Source organism: Girardinichthys multiradiatus, chromosome 9, assembly GCF_021462225.1.
Source record: "Girardinichthys multiradiatus isolate DD_20200921_A chromosome 9, DD_fGirMul_XY1, whole genome shotgun sequence".
NCBI classification, from domain to species: domain Eukaryota; kingdom Metazoa; phylum Chordata; class Actinopteri; order Cyprinodontiformes; family Goodeidae; genus Girardinichthys; species Girardinichthys multiradiatus.
The window spans coordinates 37,072,360-37,091,478 of record NC_061802.1 but is presented as its reverse complement, the minus strand read 5'-3'; the positions used below and the strand labels follow the sequence as shown (position 1 = coordinate 37,091,478).

The window sequence follows — 19,119 nt, the reverse complement described above, 5'->3', positions numbered from 1 at the left end:
TGGACGCGACGGAGTTCAGAGGTGGATCCCTTCAACATTTAATATTTCCCTTATTGCGGAAACTGTGTGTGCAATCGTTCGATGGTTATTGACCATCTGCTTCCTCAGGAATGTAGAGGCAGACATTGAAAAGTCCCTCCTCTTCCCACACCCAGGCACCATAGCCACTTCTCCCTAAACTTTAAGCAAACTATACTTTCAACTCTTATCTCTTACTGCATTTCTAACATGCAATAAATATTTTTACTGTCAACAGTTCAGGTATTTGGGGTGGTTTATCTAAAGCACAGCAAATGCATCTAATATAGTCCTTGATTGCCTAAGAACACCCCTGATTTGTAAATGTGGGCTTTTATGGAGAATTATATTTCGGGGGTTGAATAATTTTGAAGCAGCAGTACTCATTGAAAGTACGATTTAGTGCTGAATTTGGCTAAAATCCTTTCAATATTACTTCAAAATAAAATTTAGACTGTTTGCAGTTTGATTATAGTGACCAACTGAATAATTTTGAAGTTTTCCAGTAGCCCTAAACCCAATTTGCATTGAGTGTTAAATGAGTTTTGGCACAACTGTACAAGCAATCTCATGCTGGAAATATACACGCATTAATAGTGGAACAATGGCGACATCTACTGCTGGTAATTATAATCGCATATAAAGATTCTGCAAGTACTAATGTTATAACACAAATGAACTAATAGAGAACAGACTTCAAAAAAGTAAATGTCAAGATACTTTTATGGTAAAGTGTATAATTGATATATTGTTGTTCCATCTGCTGATCAGTTCTTCAAAACACAAATACCATTCCAAACATGCTGAATCATGCATGAATCAAACTTACACAACCTAAATGACTCACACAAAATAATATCTGGACAAATGATTGGTAGTTTAATTAGTATTCATGGTACAGATTCGAACATCACTGTACAGGAGAGGCAAAGGGCTGTGGTTGGAGTCTGGATTACTCGGTCATCATGCAGTGGCTCGGGTCTCAGGGGTCCGTGTTGTCTCTATACACTCGCAAGTAGAGTTTCTGCAGCATATTCATGCACAGAATTGGTTCATAATTAGAAACATCACCATGGGTAAACTTCTCACATAAGTTTGTGTATTGTTACCTTTTTTTATTCATATTCTAAAGACCGTCTTCCATTTCGTGGCTGTAAGAGTAAGAAGAACCTTTTAATTTTTATGATATAATGGACAACCTCTATTTGTTAATACCTGACCCAACCATACCCGATAGAGGAAGTAGCCTCTGCTTTCAATTCCACCAGGTCCCTGGAGTTCAGACTGTATGAACACAAAAGACAACAGCATTTAACCTTCCACACAAATGATGATGGATTGTATTGACGTAGAGAAGAACGTTTCTGCCCCAGCAGAGGCAACAGCATATACCCACTTAAACAGTCACTCTAAAACAAACTCCACATTTCTCATCCACATTTGCTCTTTTTATCTGTTTTGTTTGATAGCAAAGAATGATGTGTTCCCCTTCCAGCAGCAGCACTGAGTTTTAGACCATAATTACTCTCAGCTTGGAACATACGACTAATGCAGACTGAACATTACTGACATGTGAAGCTGAGGACACGGAAAAACACGTTTAAGTCCACAGCAGAATGAAACATGTGCGTTTTGTATCAACATCTGCTGGCTGTGCATGCTGCAGCTCTAAGTTGTTGTCGTCAGACATCTAAATGTATTTGTTAAGATTCACGGCAGGACATAGAATGTGGTCAAAGGTCGAGCAAATAGAGCAGTTTGCATCTGTGGCTACATTTGGTTTCTGCATGAAGTGCACATAATATATTACGTTTTTAAGAAGTGGGTATAACGTTTTTTTTGCAAACAAATAAATAAAAACAATAAAAATGAAGCGATGTGAGTGGTGCATACGCTCATTATGAGTCCTCTCTCTCTTCTGGGATGGAGCTGAGAAACGAGATGCAGTAGAGGGTGCAACGAAGAGGTCTGACAACGCACACACATAGACAGACAGAGGCAGACACGCAAACATTACCAACAGTGGAAAAGAGAAGACAACATGGAATGTGCACAGTTTTCCTCCTTTCTACACAGAAGAGTGTGCAACACAGACAGATGCTTCTAGCCTGCAGTCATGTATGCATGGGTGACATTATCCTTTATTTGGGATTTATACTTCGTAACCACTTTTATTGATTAAAAGGAGCCAATGAATATGTGAATGTTAATGGGGTTGTCAGTATTGGTTTAGATTGGTGGTTTACTTATATGCATAGGCAAACAAAATGGAATATCTCTAACATCTGTGTGAAAATTAAGCAGCCCATGAAAATAAAAACAAATTCATATTTATTGAAGAACCCTTTAGTCTCTAATCTCCCATTTTCTTTTTTCTCAAATCTTTTTTAATACAAAGAAAAAGGCTTGTCTAAACCTAATGAAACTATGGAGGGCCTTCATTGCCATCATCTGCAAAATAAATAAATAAATATTTGTATTTGTGATGATTTAATTGAACTAAACAAATAAACGTGTCAAAAACATATAAATTATTGTGGAAATCCTTATTAAAAATTACATAAATTTATATGGTTAAACCAGTCAGTCAGTCAGTCAGTCAGTCTGACTGGTTAAACCATATAAATGCATTTCAGTATTTATTGGAATATATAGTTTTTATTTGTTGTTTTTTACATTAATTAGTTCTTTTAGCCTCAGCCTTCAAAATCAGTGGCCTGGCTTTAACTGCTATAGAAAAAGCTAATTGTGCTATATGTGTATAGTCTGTTGTTCCTCAGATTAAGAAAACCACTTCATGTAAAAATGGGAAACTGTAAGCAGATTTAATAAAACAAAGTAATTGTTATTTACTGTGATGTTAGAAATCTCAATTAAGCTGACACAATATAAATGGGAAATTATGATCAAAAGGGCCTCTGAGCTTTTCATCCATCATGTATTCCTGCTTTTCCGTGCAAGATAGTGGGAACTGGTGCGGTCATTGGGCAACACAGTGGCCCAGTCAGTCACAGAGACACACAGGACAAACAACCATGCATGCACACACTCAACCCACATGCACACACCCACACCTAAGGGTAATTTAGAGGAACTAATTAACCTAATGTTCATGTTTTTGGACTGTGGCAGAAGGCCGGAGTACCCCATGAAAACCAATGGAGAATACTGAAACTCCATGCAAATATAGTCCAAGCCAGGATTCAAGCTCGGGGCTTCTTGCTGTAAAGTTCGTACTTGTAAAGGTGGGCACTTTTTCATGCAACCAAGAAATTAAGCTTTTCATTGAGCTATGACGTTGCCCTCCTGAACAAAACGTTTTCCGACATGCATCACACTCATAAAGGGAGGAAAGCCCTGTGACAGGATTTTTTTTGTATTATATGCATGTTAGTACTTCGTATGAATAACCATGCACTCTGTAGCTATACTTTCATCCTGCATGCATGGTCTGGGGCGAATGACATGCAAATATTTTAATCTGTTGCTGTTATCAGTAAAGCAAAACTCAGTTCAAGGGGTTTAACAAAATAAGTGCAGGGCTTACATAAAGTTGTCTTTGTTCAGTCAAACAACACATTGTGACAGTGTAGTTTTATTCACTTTTATCTTTTCACTTACCACCTCTTGTGATAAGATGGAGCCTTGTGGTCTAGCGTAGTGAAATAAGAACTGCACATACAGCACAGGATGTCACACATAAAAAAAAAAAAACTCACATGCAAACAAACAGCTGACACATATGGATTCTGACTATTTTGAGATTAAATAAATTCCACTACGGAGAAAAAATATAAACTTACCCGTTTACTATTGTCTTGGATTCTCACCTCCTAAAAATATAAATGAGATTACTGATGAGGATATGTTTCAATTTTACGACCAATCATTTTGAAAAGACGGGAAGCCAGTACATGATGTAAGGTACCTTTGACTTCTGAGCCAGCATCAAGATACAGAGTTCTCCTATGACATCTGATGTCTGGAAAAAATAAATATAGCAGCTGATAGAAATTATTTTAATGTAACTAAGGCGGGATGTTTCACTCTAAACTGAGCTTGCTTCAGCAAGCTGTTTCAGACCTCACCCAGTACTTCAAGTCTGCTGAGAGGTAGGATGAGCAAACGGCATCTATCTGTGGAGAAGCACAGAGGATGATGGAGGACTGCACCAAGAAAAAGGATGGAGAATACAACAAAGTAAAAGTGTACCTGGCGAAGTAGCTCCCTCTGATCTGTTGTGGCCTGCTGAAGATTGGCTGGAGCACCTTGTATTTAACAGAATAACACAAAAAACACACAGTTAATGCTTAAACCAAAGAGTCTTCTTCCTTCCAGCATCCAAAACACGATAGTATGGTTTTATTAAAAGAGCTAAACAACTGCATTATGGCTTTGTGGACGCTGCAGCTAGAGTAGTAATGATCAACAGTGTTTTCCCAGTATGTTTAGACATGATTGCAGTAAAGGTCCATTAGCAGGGTAAGAGCTTTACTGTCAAATACAGAGGGAGATATTATCAACCAGACACAACATTATATCTGCTTTGATAAAAAAAAAAAAGATCACATATAATAAAAAAAAAACCAACATTAACTATTCTATATTTTGTGTATCTATGGACAAAAAACAGTTTTGACATTGATGTTGAACCCTTAAACCATACAAACAAATTCATAGGGCAGTTTGATTGGAGGACATCATAAAGTGTCAGTCTACATCTGTACTCCCCTCAGTCATTTTTGACCTCATGTCAGAGTAAACACAAATGGGAAAACTGTCTTGTTAGATAGATAGATAGATAGATAGATAGATAGATAGATAGATAGATAGATAGATAGATAGATAGATAGATAGATAGATAGATAGATAGATAGATAGATAGATAGATAGATAGATAGATAGATAGATAGATAGATAGATAGATAGATAGATAGATAGATAGATAGATAGATAGATAGATAGATAGATAGATAGATAGATAGATAGATAGATAGATAGATAGATAGATAGATAGATAGATAGATAGATAGATAGATAGATAGATAGATAGATAGATAGATAGACAATCAGTCACAGATGCCAAATTGTAATATGCATATATATTAAATGTCACATATATTGTCACACCAATAGAACAGTTTGGAAATGTTTATTTAGTTTCTCCAACAACAAAAAACATGCATAAAAAACAGTTGTTGCACGTGATAAATAAAAAATATGTATCAACCTACTGGTACAGGCTGGTATGGTGAGGATGAACAGGACTGCCAGGGTGATGCTGGCCGTGCTGAGGGGACTCATGGCGCTGCTGCTGAGGCTGTGCAGGCTGCTGAGGGCTCCGCGCCGCTCAGGCTGGCTTTGGCTTCTGAAGGTCTTCATCTGGCCTTTCTTCTCTATTGTGTTTTTTCCTCCCACTTCAAGCTCTTCTGACACTTTCTGTCTGGCGTGGGAGAAATATGAAGGCTCGCGCGCCCCGCACCCTCCGCGGAGGAACGTTGCTGCGTCACTGGGAAGGGAGCCCCGCGTGCGTGTTAAGTTATGGATCAACAAGTTAGAAATGCGTCTGGGAAATGTGAGCAATGCGATAATTTAGGTAAAAGTGGTGAATTAATTGGAAGTTGTAAGTGGTAAGAAAAGTTTAAACATAATTCCGAACATTGTTTTGGCGCCCACATTTCCATTACCATTTCCAGCTTAATAGCTGTTATACTTAAGTTAGACTAACCATTACCAAGGGTAATATTATGTTAATGTGATGTTAATATGATAAGCAAAATCTTTTTTCACATTAGCCCTGTCAAATTTACCTAAATGACTTACAGTAAACAGAGTTTTTCATTTTTCTTTGTGTGGTTTTACAGCTCCCTGTACCATAAAAGTAGGTGAATTTGTAGTGTTTTTATCGGTACATCCATTTCTACTTGTTTTGTTGTTTTCATCTTTGTTTGCATGTTTTTTAGAACACTGCATGTAAGGGCTTACTTTGGGTCTACCATTGGGAGTATAGCTCCCTGCCTATTTATTTATTTATTGATTTGTTAAAGAAGTAAGGATAATTTGGCGCTTCTGTGTTAGAAATTCATTGTAATGGTTTTACTGTAATTTACAACAAGTTCAACAGTTAATAAAAGACTCATTTCTTTCAAGAACCCCTCATGACGACTATAAAATCGAGGCACGTGACGTCGCCCGGTACGGCGGAGCCAGAGTCCCACCCTGGAGCCAGGCCTGGGGTCGGGACTTGTCGGAGAGCACCTGGTGGCTGGGTTGCTCCTCGTGGGACCCGGCCGGGCCAAGCCCGAACAAGAGACGTGAGACCATCCCCCAGTGGGCCCACCACCTGCAGGGGGAACCATGAGGGACCGGTGCAAAGAGGATTGGGCGGCGGACGAAGGTGGAGACCTCGGCGGCCCGATCCCCGGATGCTTAGGCTGGCTCTTGGGATGTGGAATGTCCCCTCGTTGGGGGGGGAGGGGCCTGAGCTTGTGCGGGAGGTCGAGAGATATCGACTAGAAATAGTCGGGCTCACCTCCACGCATAGCGTGGGCTCTGGAACCCATCTCCTTGAGAGGGGTTGGACTCTCTTCTACTCTGGAGTGGCCCACGGGGAGAGGCGGCGGTCTGGGGTGGGTTTGCTTGTCACCCCCCAGCTCAGCCGTCTAGTGTTGGGGTTTACCCCAGTGGATGAGAGGGTCGTGTTAGAATTATGATTATTGATTAATTAATCTTTAGCAATAATTATAATTAAAAATCATAATTTGACTAAATTAATTTCTTAACCAAAATCCTCATTTATGAATCGAGACCAGAGATGTCTTCTGGTGTTGTAATTGTGGCTCAACGCCTCTGATAATTACAACTGTTAAATACTCAGTAATAATTGATAACTATTACCAGAGATGTCACTGTTTAATCGACCGTTTCTGCTGAAACGTGTGGAACTCCATCCTTATCTTGACTGACGAAAAATAAACACAGAACGCCTTCTGTTTATCTATGTGAGTATTTATTAAATCACAGCCCTGATACACTCGCTCTTCCGATTTAATAATCTTCACCTACTTAAACATGCAAAGTTCTACACAAAAGGGGTAAAATATCTAACTAAACAAATAAAGCAAAACAGCAGTTATGGCAAAAATGATAATATGACAAAGAGATGTGGTGGTGAAGGGAGGTGGGGCGCAGCTCCAACTGTAACTCAGTTATACTCAGTCATAAAACCTCCCCCAACTCTTGAGCAGACAAAGAGTTATAAAACTTTTGGCGGCAAGCTAGCAAGCAGTAAGGTTGAAGACAAAGAAAATGGGGAATTTCACCATGGGGTTATTTTAACAGTCCAGTCTCACAGTGCACCTGCGCTTGCTCTCAGGTGTTCAACAACCCCGCAAAACACACACAAAGCTGGGTAGCGCAGCGGCTTCCAGACATCAACACGGCACATCAAAGTTTCAATAAAAAGGTTACATGCACATATCATTCAGAACACATTAGATTAAATAGCGAATCTCATCGCACTAAAACCTCCTCTACACTGCCCAGGCTTTCTAAGAAAAAAATAAAAGATGGGAGTTGGAAGTTACTGTGCGTCCACAGTTAACTTCAGGAAAAGCGGTCAATCTTCGTCCTCTGGCCTCCTTGGCAAAAGGGAAAATATGATCTGACCATCAGAGTCCTAGACCGGGACAAAACACGGTGACGATTCGTCTCCTCGAAACTCCGTGTTTTTTTGTTACGTGTTAAACTCACGTCTTCGATCGGCAAAGTGAAATTTCTGGCCTTCTTATTCCAGAAACCTCAGTTATGAATTCTTCGTTTGCCAACGAGAGAGAATAAATGAGATCCACTCGGGACTCTTCTCCAGGTGATGCTTCAGATGTTGGTAACCGTGTCACAGTCTCCAGCTGAAGGCGAATGGTCAAAATGGGCGCCTTCCTATATAGCGTCCTGTGACGTCAGACTGGGGCGCCCTGTCATATCAGTCGCAATGTCCTGGATACAAAATGGCCGAAAACGCCAGGAGGCCTGGTGGCGTCCAGAAAATGGTCCAATATTCAGCAAACAAGTGGTCCAACAGTCGCATCCCTGCGCCTTCGAGTTGGGGAGAGGTCTCTGACTATCATTTCAGCCTACGGGCCGAGTGGTAGTGCGGAGTACCTGGTCTTCTTGGCGTCCCTGTCGGGGGTCCTGGATAGTGCCCCTCCTGGGGACTCCATTATTCTGCTGGGGGACTTCAACGCCCACGTGGGAAACGACAGTGACACCTGGAGAGGCGTGATCGGGAGGAATGGCCTCCCCGATCTGAATCCAAGCGGTGTTTTGTTATTGGACTTCTGTGCTAGTCACAGATTGTCCATAATGAACACCATGTTCAAACATAAGGGTGTCCATCAGTGCACTTGGCATCAGGATACCCTAGGCAGGAGGTCAATTATCGACTTTGTTGTCGTATCATCAGACCTTAGGCCGCATGTTTTGGACACTCGGGTGAAGAGAGGGGCTGAGCTGTCCACTGATCACCACCTGGTGGTGAGTTGGATCCGCTGGGGGAGGAGAAAGCCGGATAGACTTGGCAGGCCCAAGCGCATAATGAGGGTCTGCTGGGAACGTCTGGCGGACAGGGATATATTCAACTCTCACCTCCGGGAGAGCTTTGACCAGATTCCGAGGGATGTTGGAGACATAGAGTCCGAGTGGACCATGTTCTCCGCATCTATTGTCACTGCTGCCGCCCGTAGCTGCGGCCGCCCGTAGCTGCGGCCGCCCGTAGCTGCGGCCGCCCGTAGCTGCGGCCGCCCGTAGCTGCGGCCCTAAGGTCTGCGGTGCCTGTCGCGGCGGCAATCCCCGAACCCGGTGGTGGAGCAGCAGTAAGGGACGCTGTCAAGCTGAAGAAGGAGTCCTATCGGCTGTGGTTGGCTTGTGGGACTCCTGAGGCGGCTGACGGGTACCGTGGGGCCAAGCGTGCCATGGACCGCGCGGTGGCAGAGGCAAAAACTCGGACCTGGGAGGAGTTCGGTGAGGCCATGGAGAAGGACTACCGGTTGGCCCCGAAGCGATTCTGGCAAACTTCCGGCGACTCAGGAGGGGGAAGCAGTGCTTCGCCAACACTGTTTACAGTGGGGGTGGGGAGCTGCTGACCTCGACTAGGGACATTATCGGGCGGTGGAAGGAGTACTTCGAGGATCTCCTCAATCCTGCCATCACGCATTCCCTGGTGGAAACAGAGGCTGGGGACTCGGGGTTAGACTCTTTTATCACGCGGGCTGAAGTCACCGAGGTGGTTCTAAAGCTCCGCGGTGGTAGGGCTTCGGGGTTGGATGAGATCCGCCCTGAGTACCTCAAGTCTTTGGATGTTGTGGGGCTATCATGGTTGACACGCCTCTTCAACATTGCGTGGCGGACGGGGACAGTGCCTTTGGATTGGCAGACTGGGGTGGTGGTCCCCCTACATAAGAAGGGTGACCGGAGGGTGTGTTCCAACTAAAGGGGGATCACACTCCTCAGCCTCCCTGGTAAGGCCTACGCCAGGGTATTGGAGAGGAGAGTCCGGCCGATAGTCGAACCTCGGCTTCAGGAGGAGCAGTGTGGTTTTCGTCCCGGCCGTGGAACACTGGACCAGCTCTATACCCTCTACAGGGTACTCGAGGTTTCATGGGAGTTTGCCCAACCGGTCCACATGTGTTTTGTGGACCTGGAGAAAGCATTCCACTGTGTCCCTCGTGATGCCCTGTGGGGGGTGCTCCAGGAGTATGGAATCGGGGGCCCTTTACTAGGAGCCATCCGATCTCTGTACAAGCGGAGCAGGAGTTTGGTCCGCATTGCCGGCACTAAGTCGGACCTGTTCCCGGTGCATGCTGGACTCCGGCAGGGCTGCCCTTTGTCACCGGTCCTGTTCATAACTTTTATGGACAGGATTTCTAGGCGCAGCCAAGGGCCGGAGGGGGTCTGGTTTGGGGACCAGTGGATTTCATCTCTTCTTTTTGCAGATGACATGGTCCTGCTGGCCCCCTCTAGCCAAGACCTACAGCATGCACTGGGGCGGTTCGCAGCCGAGTGTGAAGCGGCTGGGATGAAGATCAGCTCCTCCAAGTCCGATGCCATGGTTCTCGACCGAAAAATGGTGGCTTGTCCTCTTCAGGTTGGAGGGGAGTTCCTGCCTCAAGTGGAGGAGTTTAAGTGTCTCGGGGTCTTGTTCACGAGTGAGGGAAGAATGGAGCGGGAGATCGACAGACAGATCGGTGCGGCTGCCACAGTAATGGGGGCGCTGTGCTGGTCCGTTGTGGTGAAGAGAGAGCTGAGCCAAAAAGCAAAGCTCTCGATCTACCAGCCGGACTACGTTCCTACCCTCACCTATGGCCATGAACTTTGGGTCATGACCGAAAGAACGAGATCCCGGATACAAGCGGCTGAAATGAGCTTCCTCCATAGGGTGGCCGGGAACTCCCTTAGAGATAGGGTGAGATAGGGTGAGGAGCTCAGCCATCCGGGAGGGGCTCGAAGTAGAGCCGCTGCTCCTCCACAATGAGAGGAGTCAGTTGAGGTGGCTCAGGTATTTGTACTGGATGCCTCCTGGACGCCTTCCTCAGGAGGTGTTCCAGGAACGTACCACCGGGAGGAGACCCAGGGTATGGCCCAGGATACCCTGGAGGGACTATGTCTCTCGGCTGGCCCGGGAACGCCTTGGGCTCCCCCCGGAGGAGCTGGAGGAGGTGTCTCGGAAGAGGGACGTCTGGGCGTCTCTGCTGAGTCTGTTGCCCCCGTGACCCGGTCCTGGATAAAGCGGAAGATGACAAGTACGAGTACGAGTAATTTCTTTCATATTTTTTCAAACACAGCACCAAATATTTAATATTTTTACAGCACCTTCATATTCAAGATTCCTGCATTGTGGTGTTTTGGTGGACTGGCACATATTAATTGTATTTCAATGAGGAAATTGATTCCACATATGGATAATTCCAGTTAATAGCTCCATCACGTAACAAATTCAGTTATAAACTAGAGGTACCACCAGGACCATTTTTAGGGTCTTGAAGACCAAGCCCTAAATAGCTTAATTTTCATAAGACAGCAGTCATATAATGTTAGAATAACATAGGACATGTTGTAGTTCTCTGCCTTGGCTGGGTTTCCACTGAATGCAAAATTATTGTGAATCTAACAAAAAAGGTTTACAATAATTCTACTTGGTTTATATTTTCTGTTAGTTGTTGACTTGAAGGATGAAGATAAATGCAGTTCAGGATTGATGAAAAAACATTTTGCTAAAGTAGATAATTAATTTTGTGATCTTTAGAAAAAACGTAATCTGAATTTATGCTCAGTCCATCTGACAAAAGTTGTTCTTTAATTCAGAAACACGTTGTTTACTATGGGTCAAATAAATGGGCTTCTTTTCTCATCTACGTAAATCACCGTTTTAAATGTTCCTCTCTCAACAAATTGTTCCATGCCATGGTCTTAATTTTTTATTTCAAAAAAGGAAACTGGTATAAAGTTGATTTTCTTAAATCTAAGTCAAATGATAGGATCCTAAAAACACGTTTATTTATTTTAATTATGCAGACAGCTTTCCAAAAAATTCAATAAAATTGCTTCTTCTTTCATGAACCTGTTCTGTTCTTACTGCCATCTGTCTAGTCCTTCATTCCACTTATGAAGATATATTTTCATTTGAACTGCCAAAAATAAATTAAACATTTAACAACACCGTCTGTTTTTCTCAACTGAGCATGTGAGTCATTAGTGCAGTCTTTACTATTAAACACTTTCTAGAACAAAAAAGGTGTTTGAAATATAACACAGAGCCTTAAACTGAACCTTTCTTGGATTCTAACATTTTGTCCTGTTATTAGAATTAATATTACAGTTATTAATAAATGCATACATACAGTGGTATGGATGTATTAACTTGAGTAAAACTGTTTCATGAGTTTAGTTTATATAATTTTACATATTACCTGTAATATCCAGAAAAACAAAAGAGTTCACTAATTAATTATCCACCTGTACTTAATTGCTATAATTCAATTTTTTTTTATTCAAAATTTTAAGTTCTGCACCTTTAAACAACCTAGGGTTGTATGTTTAGAAACAGCAACGAAGCTATGAAAGAGAAGAGGTAGGCTTACTTTTGCACTTTCTACTATGTCTTACTGGCACCAGGAGATATTTTTCCAGTTTACTGAGCAACACTTTTTTCTGTCTGCATGTAGAACTGGACTATAGGCCAAGTTGCAGCGATGAGATGCAGTGTGATCTGAAGGACCTTTTGCAAGGTGTTTAGTAACTTTATGAGTAGATAATTTTATTTTGACTGATGTAAAGGACCAGATATTTTTCACATCATGATGCAAATCCAGCTAGAAGCTCATAGAGAGGGTTTCTACTGTTTTCCATCACGGCCAGGCCATTTAACTCTACCTGTAGCTCAGGTGAAGGTCGCTCTACTCTCTGTTCCTCATTATGACCCTGCTCATTAGAGTAAATAAGTGGTTAACTGTACCTTACAATTAACCCGTTCTGAGCTGGCATTTAGGTTTTACTGCTAACTTCAGCCTGAGTTACCACTGTAACTAGGAGCTAGCCTAAATGCACCGGCATTCACAGTGTGTCTGCATGTACAGGCATGTGCAAGCAGCATAGAGTCAACAAATTATCAGCTAACTTAACAATACATATGTAGTACAGTGCAACAATTTTAGGCAGGTGTGAAAAAAATCTGTAAACAAAGAATGCTTTCAAAAATGGAAGTGTTAATCAATTATTTTCATCAATCAACAAAATGCAGTGAACAAACAAAAGAGAAATCTAAATCAAATCAATATTTGCCGTGACCACCCTTTGCCTTCAAAACAGCACCAATTCTTCTAGGTACACTTATTTTTGAAGGAACTCGGCTGTTAGGTTGTTCCAAACGTCTTGGAGAACTAACCACAGATCTTATGTAGATGTAGGCTTTCTCATGTCCTTCGTTCTCTTCATGTAATTCTTGACACACTGGGTGATGTTGAGATCAGGACTTTGTGGGGGCTGTACCATCACTTCCAGTAAATCTTGTTCTTCTTTACGCTGAAGATAGTTCTTAATGACTTTGGCTGAATGTTTGGGTTTGTTCACTTAGCATTTTGTAAATTGATAAAAATAAATAATCGACATTTATATTTCTGAAAGCATTCTTTGTTTACAGCATTTTCACAGCTGCCTAAAACTTTTACACAGTATTGTATATTTACCTCATTTTGGTTCTTCCTCTTTTTACAATGGGGTTATTGTTGACCTGTTGGTGCACAATGTATGTCCACTTTTTGGCACTCTTTTCATGTTATCTAAGTACAACCATTCTCATCCGTGAATGCTTAGTAGGGAAAGCGCGTTGGGTGATACCATGTTTTTGGGAGGAGGAAGGGGGGTTACATTACAAGACAATTAACCATGATGCTATTTTGCTGGCAAATAAAAAATAAAATAAAATCAAAAGTTATTCATGCAAGATATTTCTGTAAATCAGAATGATATAATTTTATGGGGGGGGCGTAACCTCCTAACGCCCCTGCAAATTACAACCTTGATTGCATGAATTTCATGAAAATCTTGTAACAGGAAAACATTTGCCAAGAGGACCAGGGCAGACAGAAATGTGGTTTCACCATCAAAGGTCTTCAGCCATCATTTACAGGTCCTTCTCAAAATATTAGCATATTGTGATAAAGTTCATTATTTTCCATAATGTCATGATGAAAATTTAACATTCGTATATTTTAGATTCATTGCACACTAACTGAAATATTTCAGGTCTTTTATTGTCTTAATACGGATGATTTTGGCATACAGCTCATGAAAACCCAGAATTCCTATCTCACAAAATTAGCATATCATTAAAAGGGTCTCTAAACGAGCTATGAACCTAATCATCTGAATCAACGAGTTAACTCTAAACACCTGCAAAAGATTCCTGAGGCCTTTAAAACTCCCAGCCTGGTTCATCACTCAAAACCCCAATCATGGATAAGACTGCCGACCTGACTGCTGTCCAGAAGGCCACTATTGACACCCTCAAGCAAGAGGGTAAGACACAGAAAGACATTTCTGAACGAATAGGCTGTTCCCAGAGTGCTGTATCAAGGCACCTCAGTGGGAAGTCTGTGGGAAGGAAAAAGTGTGGCAGAAAACGCTGCACAACGAGAAGAGGTGACCGGACCCTGAGGAAGATTGTGGAGAAGGGCCGATTCCAGACCTTGGGGGACCTGCGGAAGCAGTGGACTGAGTCTGGAGTAGAAACATCCAGAGCCACCGTGCACAGGCGTGTGCAGGAAATGGGCTACAGGTGCCGCATTCCCCAGGTCAAGCCACTTTTGTACCAGAAACAGCGGCAGAAGCGCCTGACCTGGGCTACAGAGAAGCAGCACTGGACTGTTGCTCAGTGGTCCAAAGTACTTTTTTCGGATGAAAGCCAATTCTGCATGTCATTCGGAAATCAAGGTGCCAGAGTCTGGAGGAAGACTGGGGAGAAGGAAATGCCAAAATGCCAGAAGTCCAGTGTCAAGTACCCACAGTCAGTGATGGTCTGGGGTGCCGTGTCAGCTGCTGGTGTTGGTCCACTGTGTTTTATCAAGGGCAGGGTCAATGCAGCTAGCTATCAGGAGATTTTGGAGCACTTCATGCTTCCATCTGCTGAAAAGCTTTATGAAGATGAAGATTTCATTTTTCAGCACGACCTGGCACCTGCTCACAGTGCCAAAACCACTGGTAAATGGTTTACTGACCATGGTATCACTGTGCTCAATTGGCCTGCCAACTCTCCTGACCTGAACCCCATAGAGAATCTATGAGTGAAACTTCTACTTAATTAAACATCAACTATGAAAAAGTTGTGACCTAACATCAGTGAAGCGCACAACCTACTGTAAAACACTGCTGTTAATTCAGAAAAAGTAATAGCCCTCCCATTTTTTAGGTCAGACCACCAAACAACTATTAATATATATAATCACATTGTACTTTTGTTAAACTTGTAATACATTTAAATGACTTCATTGTAGAGAAACTCATTATCAGTCATTATGGAATTACCTTGTCTCATAGCACTTAGGTGCTTTGTTGGCCTTTGCAAAGCCATTCGTGGAAGCAGAATCACTCCTCAGTAGTTCTTTTTATCTGGATCTTTTGCCATAAATCAGAAAACATAATTATATATATTTATAAAGAGCTACAGCACAATGTAGGTGTCCCCTGCAAAAAAAAAAACAAAAAAAAAAACATAATGAAAACAGGAGGAATTAATAAATGAATACAGAATAAGGTGGATTAGGTTTCACTGAAAGTGGCTTCACAGATACAAGGAATTTAGGATTGTATTAAGGTCCCATGAAGAAGAGGTGTGGGAAATATGGTAAGAAGTTGTGCAGACAGATTCTGCTAGATTTACTGGATAAAATGTGGGTTTTATTGTAGGGTGTTGTTTCCATTTCAATAAGGTGTGTTGTCAGTTTCACTTATGAAGTTAATATACCCTTTTGATAAACTGACATCATTGTCTACATGGAGAGAGAAATTTGTTTAAAGCAAAAGCAAACTTGAAAATAGTACATGTGAAAACATCAAGCTGTTGATAGAGGAAAGCTGTCACAGGTCCTCCTCCCATATTAGCTTTAGTTACAGCTGATCATCTTAATCAAGCATCTGATCCATCTCCACCCTTGTAATCCTCCTACACTAATCCCTCTGTCATAAATTAAGTTCTGACAGTGGGTCAGGGGGCAGGCAATAACAACAGCTCAACAAGATGTTTGCTTTTCCCAGGTCAGTCACCAGATACATGAATTCATACAGTAAAGGGACTGTTCGTTTGTTTCATCACATAATGTGGTTGCTGCTATCATTTGGTCCATCATTCTTGATAACACTTGAAATGTCATGACCTTTAAAGAGTTAAGTTGTTGTAAAGTTGTTTGGCATTTACATACGCTGCTCTAATTAAATTCATATTGTTATTAATTTATAATGAATTAAAACCTAAAAGGTAGCCTCCAATGGGAAGGTTATTTATGTGTGATTGAGACAGTATTACACAGTGAAAACATAACACAGATTATGGGCTTCACTGTGATCTGTTTCTAATAATTTTTCAAAGATGGGAACCAGAAATAAACCTCTATGACATGGCTAAAGCCAAATATCCTGTCACGATCTGGAGGTGTTTGGGTTTTGATTTTTTCTTTGTGTCTATTTTGGTCATCCTGTTATGTTCCTTAGGTCTTTCCTTCTTCAATTCCTGTGCTCAATATTCTTACGTGTAGTAGTTTATTCTTTTGTGTGTAGCTTCACATTTTTTTTGTTATGTTCTTTGTACTTTTAGTTATTTCCTGTTTGTTCTCTGTTAGACTTTTCCCCTCAGTTTAAAAGTTTCTGTGTATCCCGTTTCAACCCCATTCATGCTAATTAGTCACCTTCCCTCAGTTCCCTGCTTTTATTCTCCCACAGCTGCTCTGCATTCTGTTGATTGTACTCATCTGGTTTCCATGAGGCTTATCTCCTCTGTATATAGATACTCATTGGTTGTCATTGTTCCCCACAGGATCCTTCCATTTGCATGTCGATTGTTTTGCTCTGCATTCTTTTTCCATGCCTGTTACTTCCGTGTGTTCCATGTCTGTTGCTCCGTCCATGTTCCATGTCCCATGTCCCGATCTCCCTGTGCATGCTATAAGATTTTGTTGTCATTTTATTTGCATAAAAATCCTTTAATTCACCGTGCCGCTCCCGAGATCCTGTCTGCCCATTGGTCCAGCTCAAAAATTGTACATTATTAGAGAAGGACCCAGCCAAAAGATGGACCAAGCAATTGGCCAAAGGACTCTGTTGGGTTAGACCACTGGATACAGCAGCAGATGGAGGAGCCTGTAAAGAGACAGTTTGGGAATCCTGTCTTCTCCACTGATGCTGGAAGAGAAGTAGCGGGACTGAGCCTTTCCTTGGAATGAAACTGGTGCAATCAGGTTATGGTCCCAAACGTTTTCAGGTGACATTTTACCCTGCCTCTTAGTTTGTCTGCTCTCTGCATAAGCCATCAGCCCGGTGCTGAGGACACCGGCATCATTGTGTCACCATGCAGCCTGAAAACGTATCTCACAACTTGTAGTTCCTCCGCTAGGATCGCGATGGTCCAATGCCTCAGTCACCTTTTCCACCACCGGTCTCAGTTTCCTCCTCTCGCGAAAGACAAGACCCACCATTCCGGAGGGTCAGGCTGGCGCCTCCACTCCTGTTCCAGAGGATCTGGCCAGCACCTCCACTTGCATTCTGAAAGGTCTTGTCTCGGTCCTTTAGATCCCAAGCCCACTCCCCGCCTCAGGCCCCCAGGTCCCAAGCCGGCTCCTGGTCTCAGGTCTCTATCCAGCGTGACCTGCAGCAACTTCACCTACCCTTTCTCCAGCGCCTCCCGCTTTCCAGCAGGTCTGCGATAGAGTGTGATTCTTACGTCTGCAGCTGCGGTTCCCACATCCTCGGGCTCTGTAGTGTTAGATGTGTGTAACATTCAGAACAGTAAATTTTACATTTCTCAGACATATCTGTCAGGTATTGTATTTAAATTACAACTTAAAGGGTTTGCCATGTTTTATGTACACATTTTGTTTTGTTGAAACAAAAACTGTAATATCTTCAAGGTGGTTTGCTAAAATGTGGTATAAACAATTAGGAGATACACTTCTTTCTGTAATATCTTAAACTTACGAACAGAAAACCGCCTTAGTATGCAATCATTGAGCCTAATGTCATCAGTTCAGATGAACCAAAACACATCCATGATGTTCATGATTGGAAAACGAGCAGGATGAGTCTTTCATTAACAACTCACATCCTCCTCCCAACACCATTTGTTAACTCTGCAAAATATCCTATGACTCCTTCTTTATTGTGTTTCAGACTGTTAAAAAATACTTTCACCATTTCTTGTCAGTAACAGTTGAATTGTTACACCAGTATGCTGCAAGCTATTTTACTTAAAAAAGAAACTTGCTTTATTTACAGTTTATGTACAGTTTGCTTTATATGAAAATATATTTTCTAAAAAATAAATGCATTTTTATTTTTTTATGTTGGCTGACACATTTGCTAAAGCCTTTCTGTCTGTATTGCATTTAGCATTGTTTTTTCCTCATGTGCAGTTTGCAAGTTGGTTCACTCTGCTAAATGGATGACAGCAGTGCAGTATCAACCTCCTCAAGCAATAATAAATACAATTTGCACAATACAGAGATTTAACAGGAATTTGTTCTTCCTAATTCTTTCCTACTACAAATTCTGTCATGTGACATGAGATATGTACAGGACCAAAATGCAGACAGGAACTCAGAAGCAGTATATTGAATAGAAGGATTTAATTATTAACTAAACAAACAAATGTTGTGGCATAAGGAGAACAGGAGAATGAGCATGGTCAGAAAACAGGAAGACTAAATGGAAAATCATGGTGCATGGTAGTAGAACGGAGGATCTAACAGAGAACAATGACCAACAGTGAACGTAAATACTGAGAGAAGTGTGGGAAAAGACATTGGAAGCTTGTGTGTTATTCAGAGATTGATGTGGAGCAGCTGAGGCAGAAGGTAAACAGGGAGACTGAAGGAGGAAGACTTATTAACACAAAGCTAAACTAAGACACAAGGAACACTTAACCAAGGGGAATCGACAAATATTAGCAGGGAGATGATGAGAACAAAAACCCAAATAGAAAAGCAAAGCCTGACACTTGCAGCATATAACAATTCAACTTCCAATGAGATGTAGGACAAGCGTATAAAACAAATACAATGAATTATGATATTTAAAGGTATTTTCTACTGATATACTGCCTGAATAAAGGAAAAGCTAAATTTGTAAACTAAAATCTTTCAATACGGCAGTGTTCCAGCATTTCCTGTTTATGTGATTAGTTATCTCTTAATGCATCATGAGTTAATGGACATTTACACTGTGATGTCATCCTGTGATTTATGTGGGACCAGATTTGCTGACTATCGTACTATGCATTACAGACATATGTAATGTATGACACATGTTGCAGTAGAAGAAAGCTCTGACAATTAACTGAAGTGC

General features: G+C 41.8%; 1 protein-coding gene across 1 annotated transcript; it reads right to left on the bottom strand.

Moving 5' to 3' along the window:
* Positions 1-876: 876 nt before the first annotated feature.
* Positions 877-5,572, bottom strand: nmu (neuromedin U). Its single transcript, XM_047375500.1, has 9 exons — positions 5,253-5,572; positions 4,231-4,286; positions 4,107-4,154; positions 3,947-4,000; positions 3,822-3,851; positions 1,912-1,986; positions 1,249-1,302; positions 1,128-1,169; positions 877-1,042 (listed from the first exon to the last, which is right to left on the bottom strand). The coding sequence occupies exons 1-8, from the start codon at positions 5,398-5,400 to the stop codon at positions 1,134-1,136; spliced, it is 501 nt and encodes a 166-aa protein (XP_047231456.1). The 5' UTR covers positions 5,401-5,572; the 3' UTR covers positions 877-1,042; positions 1,128-1,133.
* Between the last annotated feature and the right edge of the window lie 13,547 nt (positions 5,573-19,119).